The sequence below is a fragment of the Mytilus galloprovincialis genome, chromosome 2, assembly GCF_965363235.1.
Source record: "Mytilus galloprovincialis chromosome 2, xbMytGall1.hap1.1, whole genome shotgun sequence".
NCBI lineage: Eukaryota > Metazoa > Mollusca > Bivalvia > Mytilida > Mytilidae > Mytilus > Mytilus galloprovincialis.
The window spans coordinates 32,423,934-32,450,720 of NC_134839.1; the positions used below are offsets into that span (position 1 = coordinate 32,423,934).

At 30.3% G+C, this 26,787-nt stretch overlaps 1 protein-coding gene across 3 annotated transcripts in view; it reads right to left on the bottom strand.

The window, feature by feature from the left end:
• Positions 1 to 302: 302 nt before the first annotated feature.
• LOC143063393 (nuclear receptor subfamily 5 group A member 2-like) overlaps positions 303 to 26,787 on the bottom strand; it is a 36,365-nt gene continuing 9,880 nt past the window's right edge. The window contains exons 1-7 of one of the 3 annotated variants that reach the window (XM_076235521.1): positions 18,267 to 18,514; positions 14,570 to 14,698; positions 13,812 to 13,952; positions 12,632 to 13,296; positions 7,511 to 7,615; positions 6,769 to 6,922; positions 303 to 5,738 (exon numbers count right to left, since the gene is read on the bottom strand). In XM_076235521.1, coding sequence (XP_076091636.1) covers positions 5,491 to 5,738; positions 6,769 to 6,922; positions 7,511 to 7,615; positions 12,632 to 13,296; positions 13,812 to 13,952; positions 14,570 to 14,698; positions 18,267 to 18,378 — 1,554 coding nt within the window. In that variant the 5' untranslated portion in view covers positions 18,379 to 18,514 and the 3' untranslated portion in view covers positions 303 to 5,490. Of the gene's footprint in view, positions 5,739 to 6,768; positions 6,923 to 7,510; positions 7,616 to 12,631; positions 13,297 to 13,811; positions 13,953 to 14,569; positions 14,699 to 17,257; positions 17,376 to 18,266; positions 18,515 to 26,787 lie in introns of those variants that run through there. The other 2 variants (XM_076235523.1, XM_076235522.1) reach the window with 2 other exon arrangements.

A 26,787-nucleotide genomic window follows, 5' to 3' on the forward strand; every position in this document is an offset into this window, starting at 1 on the left:
CTCTAGGAACAGTGAAGAATTTTGTGTGTGGTAAAAGTGTTTCATAACAACATCTTCACACATCTCTCAAGTGAATGTAAAATATTTTTTCTTCATGAAAACAAAACAACTTTGTATTTTTATTTTTTTATCTTTTATTGTTTAGATTTCTCCAGAGAATCTCTGGATTAACAAGTCTAACAAGAGAATGTACACATTATAAATGCTACATCTGAAAACATTAGTAATATTTCTCTACTTGTTAAAGACTCAGTCAAAGTACAATCAACAATATATATATTATTATCAATATACAATTCTCAATGAATGAAGCCAATTTGTCTCCCTTGTTTACAACATAACTATTAACATTATCTGATTTAACCAATCACAATTGTTCATTTTATATATTTGTAGATGAGCAGTTGGCTTAAAACTTTCAACTTTAATTAAACAGACAAACTTAAAAATGGAATGAGTTGGGTTTTTTTCACAATAAAAATATTTATCAAAAGGATCTAGTCATAAGAATATATATGTACTACAATTTTAAGATCCCATTAATAACTTTAAATTGAAAGTAAAAAGGCTAATTAGTATATCTGCATCATAGAATTTTTGTGACTAGAAGATGATTGCAATTATTTTTTTTCTAGGTTTTGATATCCTATAAATTTTTTAAAAAGAAAAAAAAATGATTTTATGAAAGAGTGCCAACAATTATTAGGTTTAATTACTAAAATCTTGAATTACAATTTTTTTCTTAGATCTTTGAATATTTAGATTTTTGGGGGTTGAAATCCTTGCAAAAACTGCCAGTTTCACATCATAAATGAACTCTTCTTTCATCCTTAAACAAGCGAGATCAGACAAAATGCTCTTCAAAAAAGTCTATTTTATCATGTTGATGGCAAAAACATATAATATCAAATTATCTGTGTGAATATACATTGAAATAGACGTAAAATGAAGCAAAAAAAAAATAATATGTAATAAAATTCTTAAATCATTATAATTTTGAAAATGTTTGTGAACTCTTAAATGATATTTTCATAATAAATACACCTAAAATACACCTGATGTGTCATAAAAATTTCATCATTTCTATAAATACATCATAAACCTTCTTAACAATCATACTTATAAAATAACAAGAAAATGTAATACATACACACACATATATATAAAATGTAATGACCCCATAAAAACATGGCACTAGTTACTGTTATATTTACATCATCTACATCACAACAAGTCAATGAGTACACATCTGATATGATCAATCGTATTTTGCTACGAGTAACACAAAAATATTTTTTTTGAAACTGAGACTGCTTTTTGTGTTTTATAATCTAATTAGTTTCACCTTAAAATGCTTAGCTGTAAAAGCCTGCTTTAATTTGATAACTTTTTTATTATAATTTCGTATTATTTGAAGAAAAACTGTGATTTGTCAATCCTTTTAACATGTGCCTATCATAAGTCATCAAAAACCTACAATGATATCTTTTAAGGCGGTGTAGTGCACTGTCATAAAAATATTTTGAGAAGTTTCAAAATGAGTGGGAATTCTTATTATATTTGTGAAAGTTTTTATGTGCTGTCACTTGTCCTTTTAAATGTCTACTTTTCCACAGAACTATTATTTTTCATGAATATTCATATAAATATACAATTGATCATAACAGATGGAAAGGTTCGATATAAATTCACTTTTTCACAATTTATGAAGGTATGAGATCACAAGTGAATAATAAATAAACAATAAGCACTTTCTGATTATAAATAACATAAATTATACATAGACAGCAGCACACTAGAGAAATAAATGATTTCATCCTCATCTATGCATCTGCAATCAGCTTATTTGCTCAATAATTTAAAACCTGTGTGTGAATTCATTTTAAATGATCACAATTTTCAAGATTTTTTATAACCATTATTATATTATCATGAAGAGAAATTCTAAAATGTTAACTTTAATATAATGTTGAAAATGAATCTATATGCAATTATTCCTTATTATCAAGGAAATGCTATAAATTCACAAAAATATATATATCATAAATATCAATTACACAGGAAAATTCATAAACATGATTTTAGTACTTATTCTGTATTAGTTTAAATGAAGCTAAAATGCTATCTAAAAATAAAAATCTAAGATAAAAAGCACTTTTCTTAGAAATAATTAACAATAGAACAAATTAAAAATATCTCTTAAAAATATAACATTTGTGATGCAATAACAAAATGTGTAGCACTTTTCCATGTTCATCAGAAAGTAAATCACCAAGATTGTCTGAAAAACATCCCATATAATTTTGCAATACAAATTGCTGCCCTATTTCATAATATGGGTATATTTATCAAAATGCAAAAAAGAGAATGAAACAGCACTTATGTATGTAATAAGAAAATTTAATAATAGCTACAGATGTTTGAAACTAAAAGGGGTCTTCTTAAAAAGAGAAAGAACATTTTCCTTACTTTCCCCGCCTTTGAATATCTAGCACTGTTTGAAAAACTACTCAATCAGTAACAATAAATTAACATACGCCCTTCTTTACAATTAAATTATTCCATGATATTCATCATCAAATAAAATGCTATCGATTCAGATTTACATATCACCTTAAGCATGGCTAGATCATGTAAAAAAATAAATCTGTTAAATTAAGTCTTCTCTTTAAAATTGATACTGATGAGACCTATTATATTAATTTCTTTTCTTTTTATTATTATTTTACATTTTAATTTTATTAAGTCTTTACTGTTAAAAATTTTCATTTCTATGGATAAAATAAGATATTTGCTACCTTCATATATTAAGTCACTTTCTCCACATGCCATATAAATATTCCCATAATAAAATAGGGGGAAAAAGGTTCATGTGGACCTCTTATAAATAACAAACAGAGAGCAAAGAAAGAATCATAGCAGTAGAGTATTTAAATTAATTGTATCTTAATAAGAATAAAAAAAAACAACCTGAAAGAACTTAAATACCATCATGGTAAATATATGCGTTGTTTTATATAGTACATAGTATATATAGTACATGTACATGTATCTTTAATATTCAAATGAAAAAATAAAATCGAAATCCAATGTCCTAAGATAAGGGTAGGTATTGCTTGCTTTCAATTTTAAAATCTCAATGACTATCAAATATAATATCTATATAGAAACTTCATTGACTTAAAGAGTTAAAGTAATAATATCAGCACAACTATTTTATTTTTTTACTTGGTATTCTTAGATAATACGGCTTTTAATGAGATATCTATTCCTTTACTTTTCTTTTACATATTTTGAATTTTATTTATGTATTCATGGACACCCAACCCTCAACATTTCTAGCCCAACCTTGAACTTTGTTTAAATAGAAACATATGCACAGTATACATATATTGTCATTTACTTATTGGTAGTTCATCGTCAGTAAGTCAAAAAGACATTTATATTTGACATATGTAGAATACATAAATTTGACATATGCATAAACCATAAAAATCAATAAAAGATGTTTTATTTCCATAAACTGTTGTTGCACATAAAAAATATCTATTTGAGCAAAATTTTGTAACAAAAAAAATGAAAAGAGTGAAAGCTGAACTTAATTTCAATGATAACTGATTTAAAACATTGTAAAGTGACTGTATTGCCTTTTCTAATTATTTTTCCAAACAAAATCTGCAAAAAAATATCAAAAGTAGGCCAATATTTTGATCAAATTCATTTTAAAGTAATCAACAGGATAGATTGGTGTAAGCCTGTACTACTGTGGATCCAGTGTTATACACAGGGTTTTTATTTTCAAGGATTTCATTATAGTTATGTTAACATGGCCAAATTTTAGAAATCAAGTATCAGGAATACTTCTTCTTCAATCTGCAGGATGTGATGTAAAATGTTTCTATTTTTAGTATAATTACTTTGTTTGCTTCATTAGGTCTTCTCACATTTGAGTGAAACGTGTGAAAGTATTCTCAAAGATAATGTCAAGGTTGACTGATATTTAGAAATATCCAAATTTATAACAAGTTATTTCTAAAAGGCGGCAAACAAAAGGTGGCACATTATTAATATTCAAACAAAATGAATCCACTGTAAACAGGTAAAAGAAGTAAAATATTTCTATTTTTAGAATCATAACTTTGTTTACTTCATGACTTCTTCTCACATTTGAGCGACACGTGTGAAATTAGCACTAAAGATAATGTCAATGTTGACTTTGATATTTACAACTATCCAAATTAATCACATGTTCGTTCTTAAAAAAAGAAAAATGAAAGATATAACATAATTAACAAGTATTGAACAACAAACATCTGGAAACTCAAGAAAAACAGGAAACAAAAGTTGTTAATAAAATCTCTTTAAAAAGGACTTTTAATATAAGACTCCGAAAAGGACAACATGTGTGAAGATCTGACCAGAAAGACTAACAATATATCACTTTATTGATATTCTGCTGAAAATGTTAATAGTCATTCATGAACCTTTAATGAGTGTTTTGTTTATACTTGTCAAAATAAAACCAAAATTGATACTGATATAAAAAAAAATTCACCTATTCTTAGTTTTATAAAAAGAATTCAGACTTCATAATTTTTTTTGCTCGAAAAACCATTCTTATGAGCTTTAATTACAAGAGGTAGACCACAACAAAATGCATTATCTGAAATGTACAGACAAATGTGATTTTATAAGTATAATATTTGATTTGAATAACTTTTCAGGAGGGGGAATATACAAATTTTGAAAGCTTGTAACTAACAAAAGGAAATTTACATCCCTGAATATTCATTCCATTTGTATGCAATTGCAAGAAATATCTTATGCATAAATGCACGTCAATAACAAAATATACATATATATCATAAACAATATATGTATGAATAATGGAAACGTTATTTGTCTTTTGACCTGTCTAATTCAGCATTCTCACAAAAATATAACATTTTCTGACCAAGGTCAAATCAAAAGTCAAAACCTGAGCTTATCTGTATGAGGAAACCATGAAACAGTATAAAAACTTCATGTGACAAACTATACAGAAAGAATGATATACACCAATATAAAAAGAAAAGAAATTTACAATTCAGACTGAACACAAAGTTTTCAGACATATTCAGGACAACTATAACCTTTTGAAAAATATGTAAATAGTTCACAATAATGCTTAATCTATTTGAACTAAAATCTATCCCTTATCCCTGTTTATTATTGAAAAGCTCCTTTACGTTTCTCAGACTACTGGCCATGAATATCAAATAGGCTCTAACTTCAGAAAAATACAGATGAATTAAGATGAATATTGCAAAGATTTCATTCTGAGGTCATCATCTGCACAAACCAGTTGTACATAGTACACGTTTCATTCTCTGAACATATCGCTGCCGGAGCTTCTTACCATAACCATGGTAACCAATATTCTGATTTTATAGAGAGTCACCTGTCTATGGCACAAGTTAATCTAGTTTATATATATATATTTATTTATCACTATTTTTTCTTTGAATGGAGCATTTCTATCAAAAGAGTCTGGTCCGGAATTTCATTGTTTAAATGCTTGTAGTAAAGAAATTCTTCTGCTCGAATACTTATAACCCTAACTTCTGGTAGCCGTAGAAGCACTTGGCCAAATTTGTCTTTTAAACTTGGATAAAAGTTAATACAGTATTCCATTAATGCTGCATTGATATTTTCTTGGCACTGCTCCACATGTTGTCTGTTTTCAAGTCCAGGGACATCTTAAATAAAATAATCATAAAAATATTTACTTCTCATTACTGTTAATGTTTACTTCATTCAAGGAAACAACTTTAACATCATATATAAATATTCTTATAGAAATATACTTATAAGGCAAAAAGTACATAAATAAATGTGTTAAGGGGGCTCGTGGGTCTAAATCATTTTTCCCCCCCTAATATAAGATTTCGCTATATTTTTTTATAAATGAACTTTATCATATCCTTAATAGAAAAATGAAATACAAAAATGGGGTCACCGTTCATTTAAGCTCACAATCTGCCTCCGAAAGAAGCATACATGTCCTTTTTTTCTGTTGAACTAATAGGGGAAATAGAGGTAATATCGAAATAAAAAAAAGAACTAAATTACAGAAATCGCTAAAATTTTACTAATATTTAGTTTATGTACAGCTTATTTGAAAACAAGGATAAAAGTATAGGTCACCAATGATTTAAAAAAGAAATATCAATTTTAAAGCCAAAAAAATGGCATTTTTTCACCAAAGGGAGATAATTTGGAGCTTTTTCAATGACAAACATTTAAAAAGTCATCTGGGGCCAAACCGAATCGATTTTTTGGTTGAATTTTGTACCCTGTCATAAAGTTATAACTAATAGTGTAATAAATTAAATTTATAATGAAAAAACAAATGTTTAATTTTTTGCCGAAATTTTTGTACCCGCGAGCCTCCTTAAGGGCCATTTCATGAAAAAAATGTATGGGAAACCAGTTGAATACCAGTTTATAAGGGGTAATTGGTGTTCTCTAGTTGCAATCTTCCAATAGAGATAATGTTATACCTGGTTTTGATAAATTATGTTGCAAGTTTTGATAAAACAACTTAGCAGTTAAAAAAAATTAATCTGTTGGTGAATTGTCTTTGAAGATATCCTCATACAAAGAGGTACTGTTTGCATTTTGTCCTGTGTATTTCCCTGTGTACTTTTCAATGTAACTTTTTGTTCATAAACATAATAAATTCAGTTAAGATTTTACAGTATAAAGAATGTCAGCTGGTAGACTAACCTGGATTAAGAAGTATCAGGTATTTCAGACAAAGATATTCGTTGACATCAATTTTCAATTCTCTCATTTTTCGTACCATGTCTCTTATCCTATCTTTACAGTCTGATAATCCTAGTTTATCTAAACAATCTATATTTAGTCGCTGACCATTTCCCTAAAATAGAAATAAAAGATCTACAATGAGTCCCATACAGACCATTTCCCTAATATGGAAAATTTTGTAGTGGATTATCCAAACGTTTGTGTATGATGTATTTCATGTACAGTTTAATCCGTCCTTGTTCATCAATTAATAATATAACCTGTTGACAAACCCAGTGCAGCTTCTTTAGAAGTTAACTGTTTGTTTTTCTACCCTGATTTGTATCTTCTCAATGAATTCATGAGATTTGAATAAAGGTAAATTACTGTTGCCTTTAATTCCTTACCTTTTTAACATGATTTTATAAATGTTTTGAAATCAATACCAATTCCATCTCTTTCATTTAGTCACATTTTATACATAGTGTTAACATTATATGAGCTTCAGAAAGCATAAATGTTTGATTGTTACCACAGTACAAATGTTACTCTTTTTAACATTTTAAATGGTAAACTTCACATTAACTAAAATTGTCTCATCCAGATTTAACTATTTCAGAAAGTCTTTTATAATGGTGTAAATCAGTTCACGTCAACATTAAAATCCATATGGAAAAACTAAATATTTTTTTTTGAAAACATGCTTTGAGAATGAACTTACCATTAATACCTCCCCACTCCATGTATCATGAGCAAGTCTATGTACAAAGTCTAATATCAAAATCTCACTCCAACTGTGTTGTAATAGTTTCATTTGGTCTTCAACCTAAAAATATAAACACATTCCATAAACTATGATTTAGCTCAGATCTGAAAATTCAAACTGGCTACTACAGTTTTGTTTATATATTGCTTATATACTGCTAAGGGATCACAAAATTTACAGTTTCTGTTTCTAAAGTCTGTGATTTCAAATTTAAAGTAGACAAACTGCCAACAACACACAAATTTACATTTTTTTGTACATAAACATTACAAACACACAAACTGTCAACAACACACAAATGTTTATAAACACATCAAATTTCCATTTCTGAATGAAAGTTCTGTTCAGCATAAAACATGAAATGAGGACATCTACTTGTTTGTTCATTTTGTTTGCTTCCATGAGATATGCTACATGTAGGTTGTCATTCATTCTATTTCTAATCTTCATGGTTAATCTTTTTCTAAAAATCTTTTTGTTTTGTTAGGAGACAATGCAAGATTTAAATCAAGGAACAGCTATATACATGTAACTAATTTTACTTACAGCTACATGTATGTAGAATAGAGTGAATAGAAAGTGTGTGCAATCATACCAATACATCATTTGTACATGTACAAAATGTGTATGAAAAAAACGCTTGACAAATATTTTGTGTATTCATATTGATATGCAAATCTAAAGGTCCAGATTTTTTTGAATTTTAAATACACTGAACTCCCCCAAAAACTATATTTTTTTTATGGTACATTGTACCTGTCTTCAATCATGACAGTGACAAATGTATTTCTAATTTATACTAAAAAACCAGATGCTCCGCAGGGCGTAGCTTTATACGACCGCAGAGGTTGAACCCTGAACGGTTAGGGCAAGTATGGACACAACATTCAAGCTGGATTCAGCTCTAAATTTGGATTGTGATTAAATAGTTGACACAGCATAGGTTTCTGACACAGAATGAATGTGTTCTAATGAACTTAAAATTTTTGTTTCTCTTAGAGCAATTCACTATGCTGTTGAATATTAATCCTCTCAAAAAAATGTTTGAAGAAATTTTCTTTTTTATTTATGAAATTTCAAATGAGAAAAATTGAACCCAATTTTTTTAATCACATCCCCCTTTCCCTTATTCCAAAACTAATCTCAATTAAAATTTCTAATGGAGTTTGCAACAATAACTACTCATTTAAATACATCATAAAATATTAAGATGTAAAAAAACTGCTTGTTATCACTGAATGGTAAAGATTATTTTAATTTATCAGTTGGTAGTAAAAAGTGAATATACATTGTATATTGTATATAACAAAGATTTAAGTTGATTCTGGACAAAGAAAGATAACTCCAATTAAAAAAAAATCTTGCTATTGCACAATATTTTGCAATTAGATATTTCTTGCTTACTATTCTGGACAAAGAAAGATAACTCTAATTAAAAAAAATTTTGATATTTCACAATATTGTGCAATTAGATATTTCTTGCCATTGCGCAATACTGTGCAATTGAAAAGACTTGCTATTGCACAATACTTAATATAATAATTTTAGATCCTGATTTGGACCAACTTGAAAACTGGGCCCATAATAAAAAATCTAAGTACATTTTTGGATTCAGCATATCAAAGAACTTCAGGATTTCAATTTTTGTTAAAATCAGACTAAGTTTAATTTTGGACCCTTTGGACTTTAGTGTAGACCAATTTGAAAACAGGACCAAAAATGAAGAATCTACATACACAGTTAGATTTGGTATATCAAAGAACCCCATTTATTCAATTTTTGATGAAATCAAACAAAGTTTAATTTTGGACCCCGATTTGGACCAACTTGAAAACTGGGCCAATAATCAAGAATCTAAGTACATTTTTAGATTCAGCATATCAAAGAACCTAACTGATTCATTTTTTGTCAAAATCAAACTAAGTTTAATTTTGGACCCTTTGGACCTTAATGTAGACCAATTTGAAAACGGGACCAAAAGTTAAGAATCTACATACACAGTCATGACAGTTAGATTCAGCATATCAAAGAACCCCAATTATTCAATTTTAATGAAATCAAACAAAAGTTTAATTTTGGACCCTTTGGGCCCCTTATTATGTTGGGACCAAAACTCCCAAAATCAAACCTAACCTTTCTTTTATGGTCATAAACCTTGTGTTTAAATTTCATAGATTTCTATTTACTTATACTAACGTTATGGTGCGAAAACCAAGAAAAATGCTTATTTGGGTCCCTTTTTGGCCCCTAATTCCTAAACTGTTGGGACCTAAACTCCCAAAATCAATACAAACCTTCCTTTTGTAGTCATTAACATTGTGTTTAAATTTCATTGATTTCTATTTACTTAAACTAATGTTATTGTGCGAAAACCAAGAATAATGCTTATTTGGGCCCTTTTTTGGCCCCTAATTCCTAAACTGTTGAGACCAAAACTCCCAAAATCAATCCCAACCGTTCTTTTGTGGTCATAAACCTTGTGTCAAAATTTCATAGATTTCTATTAACTTAAACTAAAGTTATAGTGCGAAAACCAAGAAAATGCTTATTTGGGCCCTTTTTGGCCCCTAATTCCTAAAATGTTGGGACCAAAACTCCCAAAATCAATACCAACCTTCCTTTTGTGGTCATAAACCTTGTGTTAAAATTTCATAGATTTCCATTCACTTTTACTAAAGTTAGAGTGCGAAAACTAAAAGTATTCGGACGCCGGACGACGACGACGACGACGACGACGACGCAGACGTGATAGCAATATACGACGAAAATTTTTTCAAAATTTGCGGTCGTATAACAACCATTTCCATTAAAAAGTCCATAGAGCATTTAAAGTTCTTTAAAAAAAAGAAAAAAAGACATAATATTAGTACTTTTACCCATGTACATTGTGTACAGTTGTACTTAAAAGCTAAATTTACTTGTACATCTTATCTATCACCTAGAGTCTGCATGCACTCTGATGTAGCACACCATTGTGTTTACAAAAAAGTATGTAATTATTTAGTTACTTGTATAACTTAACTTTTTTTTCTACTTATGAATATTATATGTATGTAATTGTAATTTATGACAATGTATTCTTTTCACAGTAAGTAGTCCCTGTACATCATGTGAATGATGGAATTTTCTTACAAGACATGCAAGATGCAAGTGTTGTGACAAATATAGGGTAAAACATATATATATATGCCTGTTTCCTGCTTATTGCCATAAAAATTGGGGGTGGAAAAGTGTGATTTTTCTTTTCTTGATAAAAAATAAAGTTTTCACTGCCTTCCACTGGAAGGAACTTTTATATTCTATCAAGAACAAGAGGCTATCACAACGACAGCAAACCGGATTTATTAACATTTATTTGTGTCCTGGCAATATCACAAGAACCATTACCAATGAATGGTGAAAGTGAAAATCGTCAATATCAAATTTGACCTCCATTTTGTCATCAGTATCAACATATTAAAATTTGAAAAGCTTAGATTGAATGGTTCATGAGTAAATGCAACAACGAAAATGGAAACGCCATTTTACGATCTTTCAAGAACCATAACTCCTGAACGGTAAAAGTCAAAATCATCATTATTGAACTTGGCCTCTATTTTGTCATCAGCAACAACATATTAAAATTTCAAAAGTTTTGGTTGAATGGTTCATGAGAAAATGCACGGACACGACAATAAAAACACCATTTTTCAATCTTTCAAGAACCATAACTCCTGAATGGTAAAAGTCAAAATCGTCATTATTGAACTTGACCTCCATTTTGTCATCAGTAACAGCATATTAAAATTTCGGAAGCTTTAGAAGAATAGTTCATGCATAAATGCACGGACACGACTGGAAACTCCATTTTTCAATCTTTCAAGAACCATAACTCCTGATCGGTAACAGTCAAAATCGTCATTATGTAACTTGACCTCCATTTTGTCATCAGTAACAACATATTAAAATTTAGGAAGCTTTGGTAGAACAGTTCATGCGTAAATGCACGGACACAACTGGAAACTCCATTTTTCAATCTTTCAAGAACCATAACTCCTGAACGGTAAAAGTCAAAATTGCCATTATTGAACTTGACCTTCGTTTAGTTGTCAGTAATAACATATTAAAATTTTAAAAGCTTTGGTTGAACGGTTCATGAGTTAATGCACGGACAACATTTGATTGCCGCCCGGCCGCCCCGCGTACATCCCCAAATCAATAACCGACATTTTTGTCACAAAAATACGGTTAAAAATCACACTTTTTTATTGAGAATAATCTGAAATAATATTATACATCCTATAATTTGCATATCAAATCTTTTTTCAAAATCTAATGTTATGGTTATCATTTACTCCCTTTTTGTCAATTTTAATGCAAATAAATCTGCATAAATCTGATAAAAATGATGTATATGAATGACCTCCTCCTCCCCCCCTCCCAAAAAAAAAAAATTAATTGTGAAAATCAAACAGACATACATTTATTTATTACAGCATATATTATATTTTATTAATTATTTTGGTACATTATCATTTGGTAAAGTTGATCAGCAGTTTTAAACTTGTGTGTACTTAATTACTGGGCTAACTACTACAGTTCTTTAATCCATATTAGCCATCTATCAAATCCACATGACATGGGATTAACAAATAAATAAAATGTTCTATATACATGTGTATCTTCTTCTTCTATGTAAATATATGTTCTTATTACATTCTGAAGTGTCTGCTTACATTTTAACATCAACAGGAAAGTTTGCATCCACAACATTTCATCATGTTTACTGCAATGTCACTTTAATTCTTTTTATTCAAATATATGCACACATTAAAAGAAGTAAGTTGAAGTAATCAGTATGAGACTAGATCTGATTCCTTATGCAAAATGCACCAATTATAGCTGATTATCAACAGTAATATACATTGTATATCTGTTTACAATTTAATGGATACTCTTGCAGTTGTACAACTACATACAAATGTTTAAAGTAATCTAGCTTAAGAATATTAAAGTATAAACCTAAATTGAATCCACCTTCACATGTACATGTACAAAATGTATGCCTGTATGGCCATGATTTAAATGTATACTAACCTTAAGTTCTTTAAAATAAGTAGAAGTCCTGGCCCACTCCACCATTAGAAATAGTAGCTGATCTGACAGTTTACAAATCATCTGCAATAATTTGATTGGCTGACTAAGAATATCTTCAGCACCAAATGCATTATGAAGAAATGATAATAGTTTGTGTTTGATTTCCATTTCATCAGTCATATTTGCTTTCATATTTATAATAGTCTGAGGCACAATTGGTATAACAGGTGGTGCCATCTGGTGATGATATTGATATGATGGCATGGAGTAATGGTTCCTGGGGTCATGCATCATCGAAGGTGGATGGAAGTTCTGGGTCATGGTGTATGGTGATTGTGGGTGTGACGTAATGGGTGATGGCTGGGAGGAGGACACACAGCTGATGTCAGAGTTAGGAGAATCAGGCATGGAAGGTGATGGCATGCCGGACATGTTTGAGCTGTTATATCCCATGCTGTTTGAGACCATCTGTGAAATATGTTGTAACATTGCTGGGTCTGGTTTAATATCCTCATCTGGGCTTGTCATCCCATTCTGTAGTCGTATTTGGCATTGTGCCAGCATCTGTTGCTGTTGTCTAACGGCTTGTTGCTTGAGTGCTCTGTCTCGTTTATACATAGGGCCAAATTTGTTCCTTCCACCTCTCATCCTGTCTGCCCTTACAGCTGAAAAATATTTTCAATTTAATATACAAATTCGTAAAATCACTCAAGGAAGTTAATAATTATATTAAAACATTAAAAACCTATTAAATACTTTTTTTCTTTAGCATTTCATGTACATTTAGGAACAATGAGGAATGTCTTCTAATTTTCTTTCAACATGTCTGAAGTCTGTTTACTTTTGAATACACAACATATATTATAACAAATGTATAAAGGACTTATTTATTAAAAGTGCAAAAGCATTTATTTTTCACATTGTATTAAGGCCAAATAAAAAAGTGTGTGTGGTTGCAGTTACATCTGAAAAAAGTTAGGGTAGGTAGGTAGGTATTTTTTTTATTTTTCATTGAGTCTATGGGAGCAACATTCTGACTTTTACAGTGCTTAATGAAAAATGACAATAAAATCTTTAGGGTAGGCGATTTTTAAGCCAAAATAGTAGGGACGGTAGGGTTACTGGAACCACACATATATTTTTATTTGGCCTAAAGTGATGTAATTATTTCAAAACTTACCTTCTAATTTCATACCAACATTCAAACATTTTTGAAATCTACAAAAAGGACATCTCTTTCTCTGTGCTTTGTCGATTAGACATGATCTATTATCCACACAGGAGTACACCTTTTTATTTTGAACTGTTCGTTTAAAGAAACCTGAAAATGTTAAGTTTATATGTAAATAAATGAACAGCATATAGACAAGTTTGGTTACAATTTTTTTTGTTTTGGAAAATTCCCATTTTAACATTTCTTACTTCATTTTAATATGTGAACAATTTGTACAATAACAGAAAAAAAAGTTGGGATATCAAAGATTTTGCTCAATTAAGGTGGTACCCAACACTTTCGCTAAAATTAATTTGGCTCGTTAAATTTTCATAAAATTTTGTCAAAGTAAATACTTTAACAAAAATATAAAAATTTAAAATTTTTTGAACCAACCGTTTCGCCAGAAAAATTACACTGGTTATATAGCAATTTGACAAACACCAATTTTGATCATTGAGAAGCTTAATATTCCTTTTACAACACAATGTAATTAAAACGTTTAGCTGACTTTACAGAGTTATCTCCCTGAAGTGTTAGCTACCACCTTAAAACTAATTGAGAGATTTAATTCTTGTGTCACATGTGTCATTAGGTGTATATTGATGTTCATTTTTACCTGTACAGTTTATGTCAATTTCATGTACCAAAATATCTATTTCATTCTAACACGTAACTCAGTCAAAGAGAAAGGTGAGTTGTAAGTCTGCAAGTAATATATTTACCTTTACAGCTTTCACATGTGAGTAGACCGTAGTGGTATCCAGAGACCTTGTCACCACAGACTGGACAGAGCTCATCCCATCCAAACTTCAGGTCACCAGAGTACTGCATGTCATTACTAGAGGACGAAGCTAAAAATAACAAAAGTTTATCTCATTATAATAATCAATAACACTCACATTTTTTGTAAAATCATAGATTCAATGGGGGACTGAAATTGGTCATCCAGATGGCAGATGTAGAGGATATGCATACACTTACTACAGTGGATGTGTTAACTGAACGTAAATAAATAAATCAAAACAGCAACTAAACATTACCAGTTCACCCTTTCAACGCTACACACAAAAATTGAAAAATGGCTGCTGCTGCATTTTTTTGTGTTCATTCTTTAGAACAGTATTTTCCTTTTCAGACTGCTGTATCTTTTTTATTATATGAGATACATGTACAGAGAAAGTTATTGCATAAAAAATGCTCAGGAGAGCATTGGCTGTAATGTTGGGCAATTATTTTAATGAAATTTTTATCAGGTTACTTGCATTTTCAGGTAATTAACAGGTAAAAGGTGTAATTACATTTGTGTTGAATTTTGAATAAAAACTACTTTTAGTCTTCATTTATTTTGTTGTTTTATCTGCCATGTAATAAAGAAGGACACCAGTTGACCGATTCAGTAGCGTATTGCACCATACACAACGTATTATGTAATCGTTGCACAAATAAATAGCTCCGTCCGAAAAAATTTCAGTCAACCTCCGTTTTCCCCCCTTTTTCTACGTCTCGTAATGATCGATCAAATCATATTTTCCACACGAATTAAATGTAATAAACACATTGAGATAACAAGAAACTTTTTAACGAATCCTCGTTGTTAGTTTCGCCATAGAAATGCTGAAATTTTCCATATTTACAGCTTCGTTTCCGATTTCCGCCATTTGCATTTGTCAAAAACTGGGGCTGCTTCATTTGTTCTAGGTTGGGCTATGCCCGCTTCGCCCTATCACGTGACCTGGTTAAATATGGCTGAAAATAAAATGAGTGGAACCGGCTAATATAAAGATGGCGACAGGAGTTCAAATTTATACTGTTTTTCTCTCTAAGCTAGGGAATATAAAAAATTAACCTGTTAACAATATAAATATAAAATGCATTTTTTATTCTTAGGCCTTATTCATCATAAAAACGTTTCTCAGACATAAATTTTGTAAACTTGAAAATAAAATATAGCAAGGCAATTTATTATCGGCAAAGTTGACCAATGCAGTATCATATAATTAAGTCTGATTAAAAAAAAATTAAATCTTCACCTTTCAAATTCCGACAATTAATCTAAAGTTACGCTTCCCGCCATACTTTTATGACCGGCTGATTGCTTGCCGGTGAGTGAAGACCGGCGATGGCCGTGTATGCCTATGTGCGCCGGCGGCTGATTTTACAGCAAAGGAAGTGACTGTGCCTATAGCGGAAATGTTGACCGGGCTAACCCGGGTTAAGCCGATGTGGCAAATGAAGTACTACCTATTTGTTTTTATTTTCCTTCTATTTTCCTTCTACTGCATGCTTTTACTATAAAAATTGCCGGGATTTCAAGCGCAAATGAGACCTTGTATATCCTAGATTCAAACGAGGAAAAATTAGAGAGAACCCGAATGAAAACCGAATGGGTTAAGAGTCCTGCGGCATATGCCGCAAATAGCAGTGGCGAACGACGTACGTCATTGCGGCATATGCCATGTATAGTGTTGAAAGGGTTAAAATAATAAATCTGTATGGGCTTCCTATATGTGAAAGCTCCCATAACATCAGCATATATAAGACAATCTCCAAATTACCATTTCCATACCTGCCAACTTTTCAAAATGCCAATGGGGGTTTTACATGCAGAATGGCTCTCAGTCCCAGAAAACCTTCAAGGGGGCCTTCGAATACATTTTAATATTGTTTCTTGGCTTCTTCATACTTTAACAAGCCTATAGCCATTGTTAGATTAATTGTTTTGTTTGAAACTTTGGAGAAAATTGCACTTTCAAAATTTCCATTTGGGAGCCTCCAAGGGGGAAATCCCCCGCAAATAGTGACAGTTGGCAGGTATGCATTTCAAACCTTTGACTTTGTATGGAAATAAGTCACTTAAAATGTTGATACATGCAATAAGGAAAACATTTATATATATAAAAAAGAAGATGTGGTATGATTGCCAATGAGACAACTATCCACAAAAGACCAAAATGACACAGACATTAACAACTATAGGTCACCGTACGGCCTTCAACAATGAGTTTTCCATTGGAGAACAGGAATAACAGACCATGAGATGTGCAAAATGTCCATTCAATGGACTACTGAAAACCATAATGAACAAAGATTTAGTGGTAGAATTTATCTGTACTTTTATTTTTAACATGTTTAAAATTCAGCTTGATGCAGAAACAGTGAAAGAACAATATTTTCCGTACTGGCTTACAGTGTGATATGAAAAGAATTTTGTTTAAACCAACAGAAAATACTTAATTGAAAACTTGTTGAAAGTTTAAATATTTATTTTATCGGGGTTATTGTACTCTCGAACAACCAACACAGGGCACGACCTCTGAACTACTTTGTGTAAACAGCACATTGGGGTTTCACGGAGAGGTTATCTATGATAAACGCAACTGTAAAAGCAATTCTGTATCGTTTCTACTAACTTTTCAAATTAACTGGCTCCTCTGTTTCGTCCATTTTGATGAAATATTGAGTTTTTCATTTCATCAAAATAATGACAGCATCCATTTTAGTGCATAATTAGGGCACCTTCAATTTTAGAGTTGCACTCAAGGGAAATAATTCAAAATTGTATACCAATAAAATGCCAACATTTCAATAGACCTGTTTTTAAAAGAAATACTTTAAATAAAAAGAATGATACATAAGATTTATTTAAAGGTTGGTTTAAAAATATATCTAATCGGAATAGTGATCAATTTCAGAGTTAAAGGGCTATATTTAACCTACAATCAAAACAAATAAAATAACCAAGAGACCGTCAATGAAACAAACTGTAAACGAGATTCATTTCAGACTGTTAAAAAAGTCAAAATTTGTTCTAATACACAGAAGATAAGCCAATTCAACAGATCAAATGATGTCATAAACTATGAACGACAAATTATACAATTCTTTTAAAAAACACTAATCATGAGTAAAAAATATCAAAGATTCTACATAAATATTCATTAAAAGCTAAATATCAACGAATTCCAGAAATTTATCCCCAAACAACATGACCAATATTATTATTCTTTTAGAAATTTTCTGTGTTTGAATATTTTGAATGTTCATGTCATCTATTCAAATTTTATTTATTATGTTTTTTAACTATATTTTCTTATACGAAATGTTTTCAAAAATAACTTCAATAAAAAAAAAATCATAAAAAAAAATGAAATCTGCATATGTGTCATGCTGATTCCGAAATAAATTTCAATCAGCTGATTCAACCCTTAGCGGACCTCGCGGAAAACCGCATGTTAAACTTATCTATGCCGGCGAACATTTGGACGCTGATAAAACCGTTTTAAAACCAATAAAATTGAATGACAACTCATGAAACAGCAAAATGTTTATACCAAAACTATTATTTAATAGAAATAAACAATATTTGAACTAAAAATTAAAACATATAAGGATGCCGCAATTATTTGTATTCCTGCTTACCTTCAACGTCGAGAGGCCCGTTAGTAGAGCCAGATTCAACACCATTTTCTCCATTCGATAAGGAATTTTGAGCCGAAATATCTAAATCAAGTCTTTCCGTATGTTGAATCATTTTTAGTAACGTTCATTAAATTTTAATTAGTTATTAAGACATCCAAATATTGGGAAAGAAAAACCAATCCATCTGTAAACTGTAATCCGACCTGAGGTTTTAGTACTGAACAAATAGATCTAGACACCAACGCGCATGCTCAGTCCAGAAAGTAGGACACATTTGGACAGTGAGAGTAAACAACTTAGTCAGTAAACCGAAAATAATAAATTTTGTCGCATTTAAGCATTTTATATCAAGAAATATACATATATTTTGATAAGATGTTTTAATTTTGACATGAACAATGGAAGGTAAATTATTGAAGTGCTTATGTTTATGGATATTCAATTAAAAGGTGTAACAAGGTACGAGAAGGTACTTAACCGTTACGATAGATTGCAATATTGATCTTTATTGACAACTATAACTGCAAATTTATCTGCAGGTACAATTATAACATAATAATCTAGTCACCGAAGAAGAAAAAAAAAACACGGTAACTAATTCTATACATACTTTTAATTTACAGGGAAAATCTTGGTATTAGAAGTTAACTAAATTTTTTTATTTAACTTTTGAAATGATCGGAGATGCAAAGCAAAAAAGGCTGTTGCTGCTGCTAGCAAAACAAAACAAAAAGCTTAAAAAAACCCAACCTAAAAACATTTCAATCAGTGTCCCCAGCGTCTGCACAGTGAAGTGCCTACTTCATGGTTAAGAAATATTACAAGTGGCTCTTGAGGAACGAATATGCAAAAGTCAGCAAAAACAAGAAATAATATTCCAAAAAGATCTGGAATATCCGAAGTTTTAAAATGAAGGTAATTCAAAGCTTTATAGAAAAAAAAAACCTGAGGTATTATGGGTCATGTCGGTTACTACGCAATCATCATTCAAACGTTAAATTGCACTTTACATGGAGCTGAAACTTTTGCCATTCCACTTTACCATTGCATCATGGATTAAAGTGAACTATTGACACTATATAAAAGTTGCATTATTTATCGCAATGAAGGTGTCTGAAGTTCATCAAAGTCTACCACCTATTACTACAAACATTTGCTTAACTGTCAGAAAACATAAGGAAGTCAATAGAATACTGAGAGGACACGTAAAACAATAACAAAAATCTACGCTTTGGTATTAGCATTGTTACAATGTTTACAAACAACTGTTGATCCTAGATAATTTTCATTTTTCTTTCTAAAATTAAACTGGTAATATTGAACAGCTTCGTTACTTTTTGGTAACTATAATAAATAAGGTTTTAACTCTCACGGACAAAGCTAGCTCTAGAAAAATGTATGATGTTTCAGTTATGTCCCGTACTATCAACTATAGATGTATTGGTTATAGTTTAAACTATAACTAAACTGCAATGAGCTATCCCGGAGAACATTTATGAGAACGTGGATGGATAAAATTGAGAATGGAAATGGGGAATGTGCCAAAGAGACAACAACCCGACCATAGAAAAAAACAACAGCAGAAGGTCACCAACAGGTCTTCAATGTAGCGAAAAATTCCCGCACCCGGAGGCGTCCTTCAGCTGGCCCCTAAACAAATATATACTAGTTCAGTGATAATGAACGCCATACTATGCATGCAGGGTCCTTTATAACTTTATTTCTTACATATTTATACCATTTTCTCTATTCTTTATATATCATCCCCGTTATTCCTATTGTTTGCCTATTTTTCCTGTCCTTTTTAAAACAGGATCATGTTTTTACTATTCTGTATGCAAATAAATATTTGAATTAAAAAAAAAATTCAAAATACAGAATAAGTAAGAATTGAAAGCGATTCCAATGCAACAAATCTGAAATGATTGACTTTATTTATAAACGCTACAAATCATGCACCTCGATCAATATTAAAGAGTCAACAGTTACAACACATTACCATTCACACTTCCGAAAATAAAAACAATAAATGTACAAAATTTGATGCAATGAAATCTGTAGTTTAATGAAAAAAAAAATTTCCTACTTAATTTTTAGATATTCAACGAAAAAGTAAAATTTTGCCATGTTCAGATAAAAGATACATTGTTTTGTAAATGTTGTTTGTTAATGTGTCAATGACGTAGACGTAGTTTTCAACAATTTCTTTTAGTCATAATCAGATCAACAGAAAAGTCACTAGCCTATAGTAGGTAAAACATAACTTGACTTTAGTGAAAATTATAATATTAATAAAGATTTTTTTGCAAAAAATCTATGTTGACCTTAACCAGAATATTTCAGTCGTTATACTCCGACGATCTACGATTATTACTTTAACTCCCTAAAAGTAAAGATCTGGGAGGGGCTGAATTATTCGGATTATACAACCCCATGCAGCGAAAATCACAAACTGACAAGACGAAGGAGGATAACACTGTAGACGTGTTACAAGTTAAAGGTCGGTTATACGTAGGATAGGAAAAGTGACTTCATCGTTGATTATCGATGAGGAAGAATTTATAACAAACAAACCACGCAAAAAAGGAAAGAAGGACAAACAAATAATCACGAAAATAAGTGTAATGCAAAAAACGAAAAAAGCCTAAAATTGAATTTTTTGAACCTTTTTTTATTATACTTGATTCGTTTGATATCGCATGTTTTCAAAGAATTTTTATTTTTGTTAGCGTTCCGGATGTCGATCTCTTGTTCTACAACCAAGTAAAGTATTTTCTTTTATACGTTGTTACTCTGAATTTTTTTGTGGAATATGACAGTTGTTTTCCATAAGTTTGATGTGTTTGAACTTGTGATTTTGCTATTTAATAACTAAGGACCCTTTTTGAATTTTACTTGGAGTTCGGTATTTTTGCTATATAGTATTTTTTATAGTATATATAAATGAGCCTTGTCGGGAATTGTGACATCATAATAATATCACAGATTTGAAACCGGGAAATAATCGAGCGATGATTCACCATGGGGGAATGATTGCATCCTCTTTGAATGTTAATTAGGTTAATTATTTATAATTCATTGTTATTTGTTGGTCGAAAGAGATCCCCAACAAAGATGAGAAGTGACAAGAAAATATTTTAAAGACCGTCTTCTTTTAAATTTGTGTTTCTAAAGAAGGCAAATTATAACTAAATCCCACCCCTTGTAATGCTATCTATTTTCCTCTCACTTCTCAATATAAAGCCGTGAAAATGGTGTAAAAAAGCCAACAATTTGATCAAATCTATTCTTTTCTGAACCATCGATCCTCAACATAGGTTAAAAAACAAAATTATATTTAATAAGGGTGACAAAAATGTGATAATGATCACTATGTCTTCTCACGCGAACAGACAGATTTTCCTGTAGTTATGACTCATTTGGTATCGTTCATTTTATATATTAGGCCTTAAAATACGTGTTTAACCTAATCTTATATCAGCCGTAATTGTTTGTCCATACCCCATTTCCTAAATAAAGTAAGTCCCTTTAAATTATTGTTAAATTAAAATGTCACTAATATAACTAGAACTTTTGCATTACTTAGACTTATCTTATAATTTGCGCTTCTAATTATGAATAACACGGCGGGTGCCACATTTAGAACTGGATCTGGTCACCCTTTCAAAGCCCTTGTTATATATCCCCGATTTTTGTTTGGTTCGTGTTGCTCAGTCTTGAGTTTTCAGTGTTCTGTTTTGAAGACGATTGTTGGTCTTTTGGTCGTTTTTTTAACATGACACTCAGATCATTTTAAATTTGCACTCTTTAAATGATCAGCATGTTTCATCCATATACTTGAAATTAAATATATGAAAATTGAGATTTTTATAACAATTTTTACGACTAGTTATTCCCCTTTGTTCACTTACAATTGAATGTTAATAATATCTTTGTATTTGTAAGATTGTAAAAACGGAAAATATTCATGAATTAAAGAAGGAAATACGAGCGTACGAAGCTTTCATCTATAAGACGAACTTTCCACAGAGTCTGCATCTATGTTGTTAAATAAAAGAATTAGAATCTTAGATTTTTTTTTCATAAAATATAATTTTGTCTTTTAAAAGATGTCAAAAACAAGCAAAACAGACTTCTTTCTATTATTTTTTTCTGTGCACACGTGGTTTGATTTAATTACATGGAATCCATTAAACAATAAGATTTATTATCTGATATTATTCCTATTTCGAACTTCTTAACCCTTGTTATCGTTTTTCTGGAGAAGCTGCATCAGCTGTTAAAATTAAATCATTATTCTTTTCAAACATAAAAAGAATGCACCGTTGTAAAATTAAATTATGCATCATTGTTAAAGAACACAAATCAGGATATTCAGATTTTGAAAATATAACCAAAAGATAACATCATCAGATCATCATTTATCAATTCAAACATGAATGGGACCAATGAAAAGAATTAGGATAATGGTTTGTGGTCTTTCTTTCATTTCAATGGTGACGTCATTTGATAAAAAGATAACCATACTGTATTATTATTTAATATGAATCTGTATAGAATTTTCCTTCATTAAAACCTGTCTCAGGCGAACATTTTACTCTGAATTAAAGAATTGTATAAACACAAGCGAGTTTTAGAGGCAACTGTAGTTTACCGCTATTCAAATGTTAAAATATGCATATAAATTATGGTTAAAACAAAAACTAACGGGAATCTTTATCACACATTAAGAAGTGAGACCGGTTTCATCGACAGGATACGCGTATATAAATGCATATATCGCTTGTCATATGAATCAACACTGAGTAAAAAACTTCGAAATAATCGGTAAATTTACAGATCAGCCGACTATTCTGGTATCTAAAAATCCAAGACTGCGAGATAGTGTCGTTAATGAGTGAGACAAATATTATTGATCAAACGAGTCACGATGATAGTAACTAAAATCATTGGCGATTTAAGTCGTTTTCCCTCAGAACTCTGAAGGAGCTGTACGAGATGGCATGTTACTGCTGAGAAATAAAAAGTTGAAATCATCACGTTTGTCAAAATTAAATTTATCCATCTGTGTCATAGAACATATGAAAATACAAACACAAGATCCATTTAAACCGAACGTGTACAATAAATTTTTTTTTTTAATATTTTTTGAAAAAAACATATGATTCGTATTTTTTTCAGATGAGATTTGTTTACTTTTCTTTTCAAAGCTATATTACCTAATTCATATCCTTGACACATATGCAGCTGGTATATCTACGTATTACATCTATTTTATATTTATAAAAAGAGGCTTAAATTGAAAATGTCGTATCCCGCAGATATTTGTAAATCGAACAAAAATATTAGTTACATTTAAAACAGAATTAGGTATAGATTCCGTCCTTGAACTTCGTAAAGTCTGATATACAAGTTATGATATTATGATATATGTACAACAAAACGATCAACCGAAATGGCAAACAGCGACCCTTTTCTATAAATCTTTATAATGTCGGAAGGCGAATACGGAAGATGAAAAAAGTCCGCAGCATAAGGTTGTAAAATAAAGTTATATCCAAACAGACTTTACGTATATATAAAGATATAAAAGTAAAATAACAAAAATACCTAATTCACAGGAAAATTCAAAACGCAAAGCCTCTTGCCTAAAGGCAAAATCAAAAGCTCAAACACATCAAACGAATGGAAAGCAACTGTCATATTCCTGACTTAGAACATGTATCATATGGTATAATCAACGATATCAATATAATTTTCTTTGCTGCAGTAGTACATAAAAAAAATGGCAACGTCAATACAGTCAACATCACGTCACTAATATATTTTAAAAAATAATAATGTACAGGGAAATGGCAGTTGTTATCTTATAGTTTGTTTATGTGTGCGTTGCATTGTCGTTTGTTTTTTGTTGCACTACAGTGTTTGTGTTATTACATTGTTTACCTCTAAAAGTTGACGTGTTTCCCTCAGTTTTAGTTTGTAACCCAGATTTGTTTTCTCCTAATCGATTTATGACTTTCTAACAGCGGTATACTACTGTTGCCTTTATTGGACATATCTTTATAAATTTGAAATACAGCTGACTGATACATGACATGTACATATACATATTGTACTCCCACTCTGTTGATTTTGATTAAATCTTTTGATAAAAATAACGCTTTCATTTTTTCCTAGTTAAACGTAATCCGCACCGACAGACTTCTAATAATATTTTTTATCAGATATAAATTCAAGAAAAGGGTTTGCAATAATTATTATGGGGTCAGGTTTCGTATTGTTCCGTATTTATTTAAATTTATCATTTCGAAAAATCAAGAAACAAAATGACAAATACGATTGTCATTTTAAAAAATTCTATTTTTGACATTAAAATTATCTTAAACAAAGTGTGTGGTCTGCTTTGGGTGCAATACTTTTTTTTCTAAATTCCATATTACTTTGATATCATTTTAACATTTTCTATGTAAAAAGATAAAACAAGCCCCATATATTCTTTTGAATACAGTTTACTTTAATATTTGATATCCACTTGAAATTACACAAAAGCCATACTCTTTTTGTAAATTGAAAGGAATGAATCGGTGTTATGTTGTGATCACTGGGACACTAGCATTCAATCTTTCAATTAATAAGCAACACTGAGGCTGTTAAATATTAAACATACATGCTGTCCAATAATTTTTCTAATGTTCGTGTATATCATCTACTAACATAAATGTTTTCCTTCTTGTGAAACTGATACAAAATTAAAAAAAAACTATATAATACCAAGTTTAAACGATCATTTTTAATATGGGGAAGCGCCTGTGTACCAAGTCAGAAATATCACAGTTGCAGGTGCGGATCAATCCTTTTTAAAAATGGGTTCCAACCAATGTCCCATTTCAAAAGCATTGATCGAAAAAAAAAGGTGTGGTTGAAACCCTGGATCTCTTTTGACCCGCCATCGAGTTTTTTTTTACATTGGTGTGACGTGTTTGAGTTTTTGATTTTGTCGATTGTTAATGTACTGTCCGGTATGAATTTTCCTTGGAGTTCGGTATTTTTGTGTTTTGTTATCTTACTTTTGAATAACATAAGTCAAAAATTCTAATATCATTTTTGTTTGTTGAAAGGGTATAAGTCTTGACTTCTATTGTTTTTGTGTAAATATATACAATGACCATTGCAAAATTTAATGATAATAATCAAAATGAGACTGGGAATTGTGTAGAAATCAAAATGTAAATTTGATTGTTTCTAGACAAATACACAACTGTGTATGAGTAAGTATGATTTGAAAATAATAAGTAGTATTTCAATGTCTTTTAAACCTTTATATTCTTTATAACGAAAGAAGGATACACATAAATGTATATTATGGTATTTTGAGGGAGTAAAGTCTTATAAAGATTTTTAATTTGTTTTTAACTCTACATTTGTTTTCAACCACAAAAAGCTCGAGACTATATAATTTAATTTAAAGAATACATAAAATTGAATTATATTTGATGTTTTGGACTTAAGAATTTTTTGTTCAGAATTTCCTGACTTTGTAGTGAGTTAAAGTGTAGTTGGAATAGAGGATTTTAAGTACAAGTGGTAACACTTGAACACACGATATAGTCACCCTTTTGAACTGTTGCTGGTGGTCTCTCTCTGATGTTTTTACAAACCTTTTGGCGAAAAAATTGATAATACTTAAACCACGCCTACTTCACTTTTATGTGTGCCAAAGAGTAGAAAAGAAGAGCAATTGAAAATGTATTTTGTAAAGAGCAAAAGGGATACCCTATATTACACACTGATAATTGATATATCAATACAAAACACTTTCTTTATTCTCTTTAAAACTATTTTTACAAATATAGGTCACAGACCTTACAATTTCGATGACAACATTATTATAAGTAATTAAAACTTAAAAGGAAGTACGGCTTGTTATTTTGAATCTTGAATACTGGTTATATCTTACAAAATAATAAATATGGATGAAAAAGTAAATATTGATTTAATCCATTACACCCGTTACTTTACTTCGTAAAAAGCATTTTAAAAACACAAGTTTTTCTTTACACAGAAAATCACATATTGAAAAAGTGTATTGACTAATTTTTTTTTAATATTAAACCAATAACCTGAATACTTAAACATGGACACCATGTCATCAAGTATACATATACATGTCAGTAAATGTATTTATTTGGTTGAAATAGTATTTACTGATATTCAACAGTAAAAGTATGTACATTAAAAAAGAATTTTTCACTAACATAAAGCCGGAAAACTTGAAACTGGTATAAATTAAAGACTACATATGTGTCGAATTGACTTTAAATTTTACATGTGTTTTAACTTTTGATTTTGCCATTTGATTAGGGACTTTCCGTTTTGAATTTCTTTCGGAGTTCAGATTATTGTGACTTACTTTTTAAAAGCTTTGTAGGAGGTTGTATACATTTTGCCCGGATACTAATTGTTTTCATGACTTTCAAGACTTTCATTTTCTTAAATCTCTTGTTTTTATCATTATTTG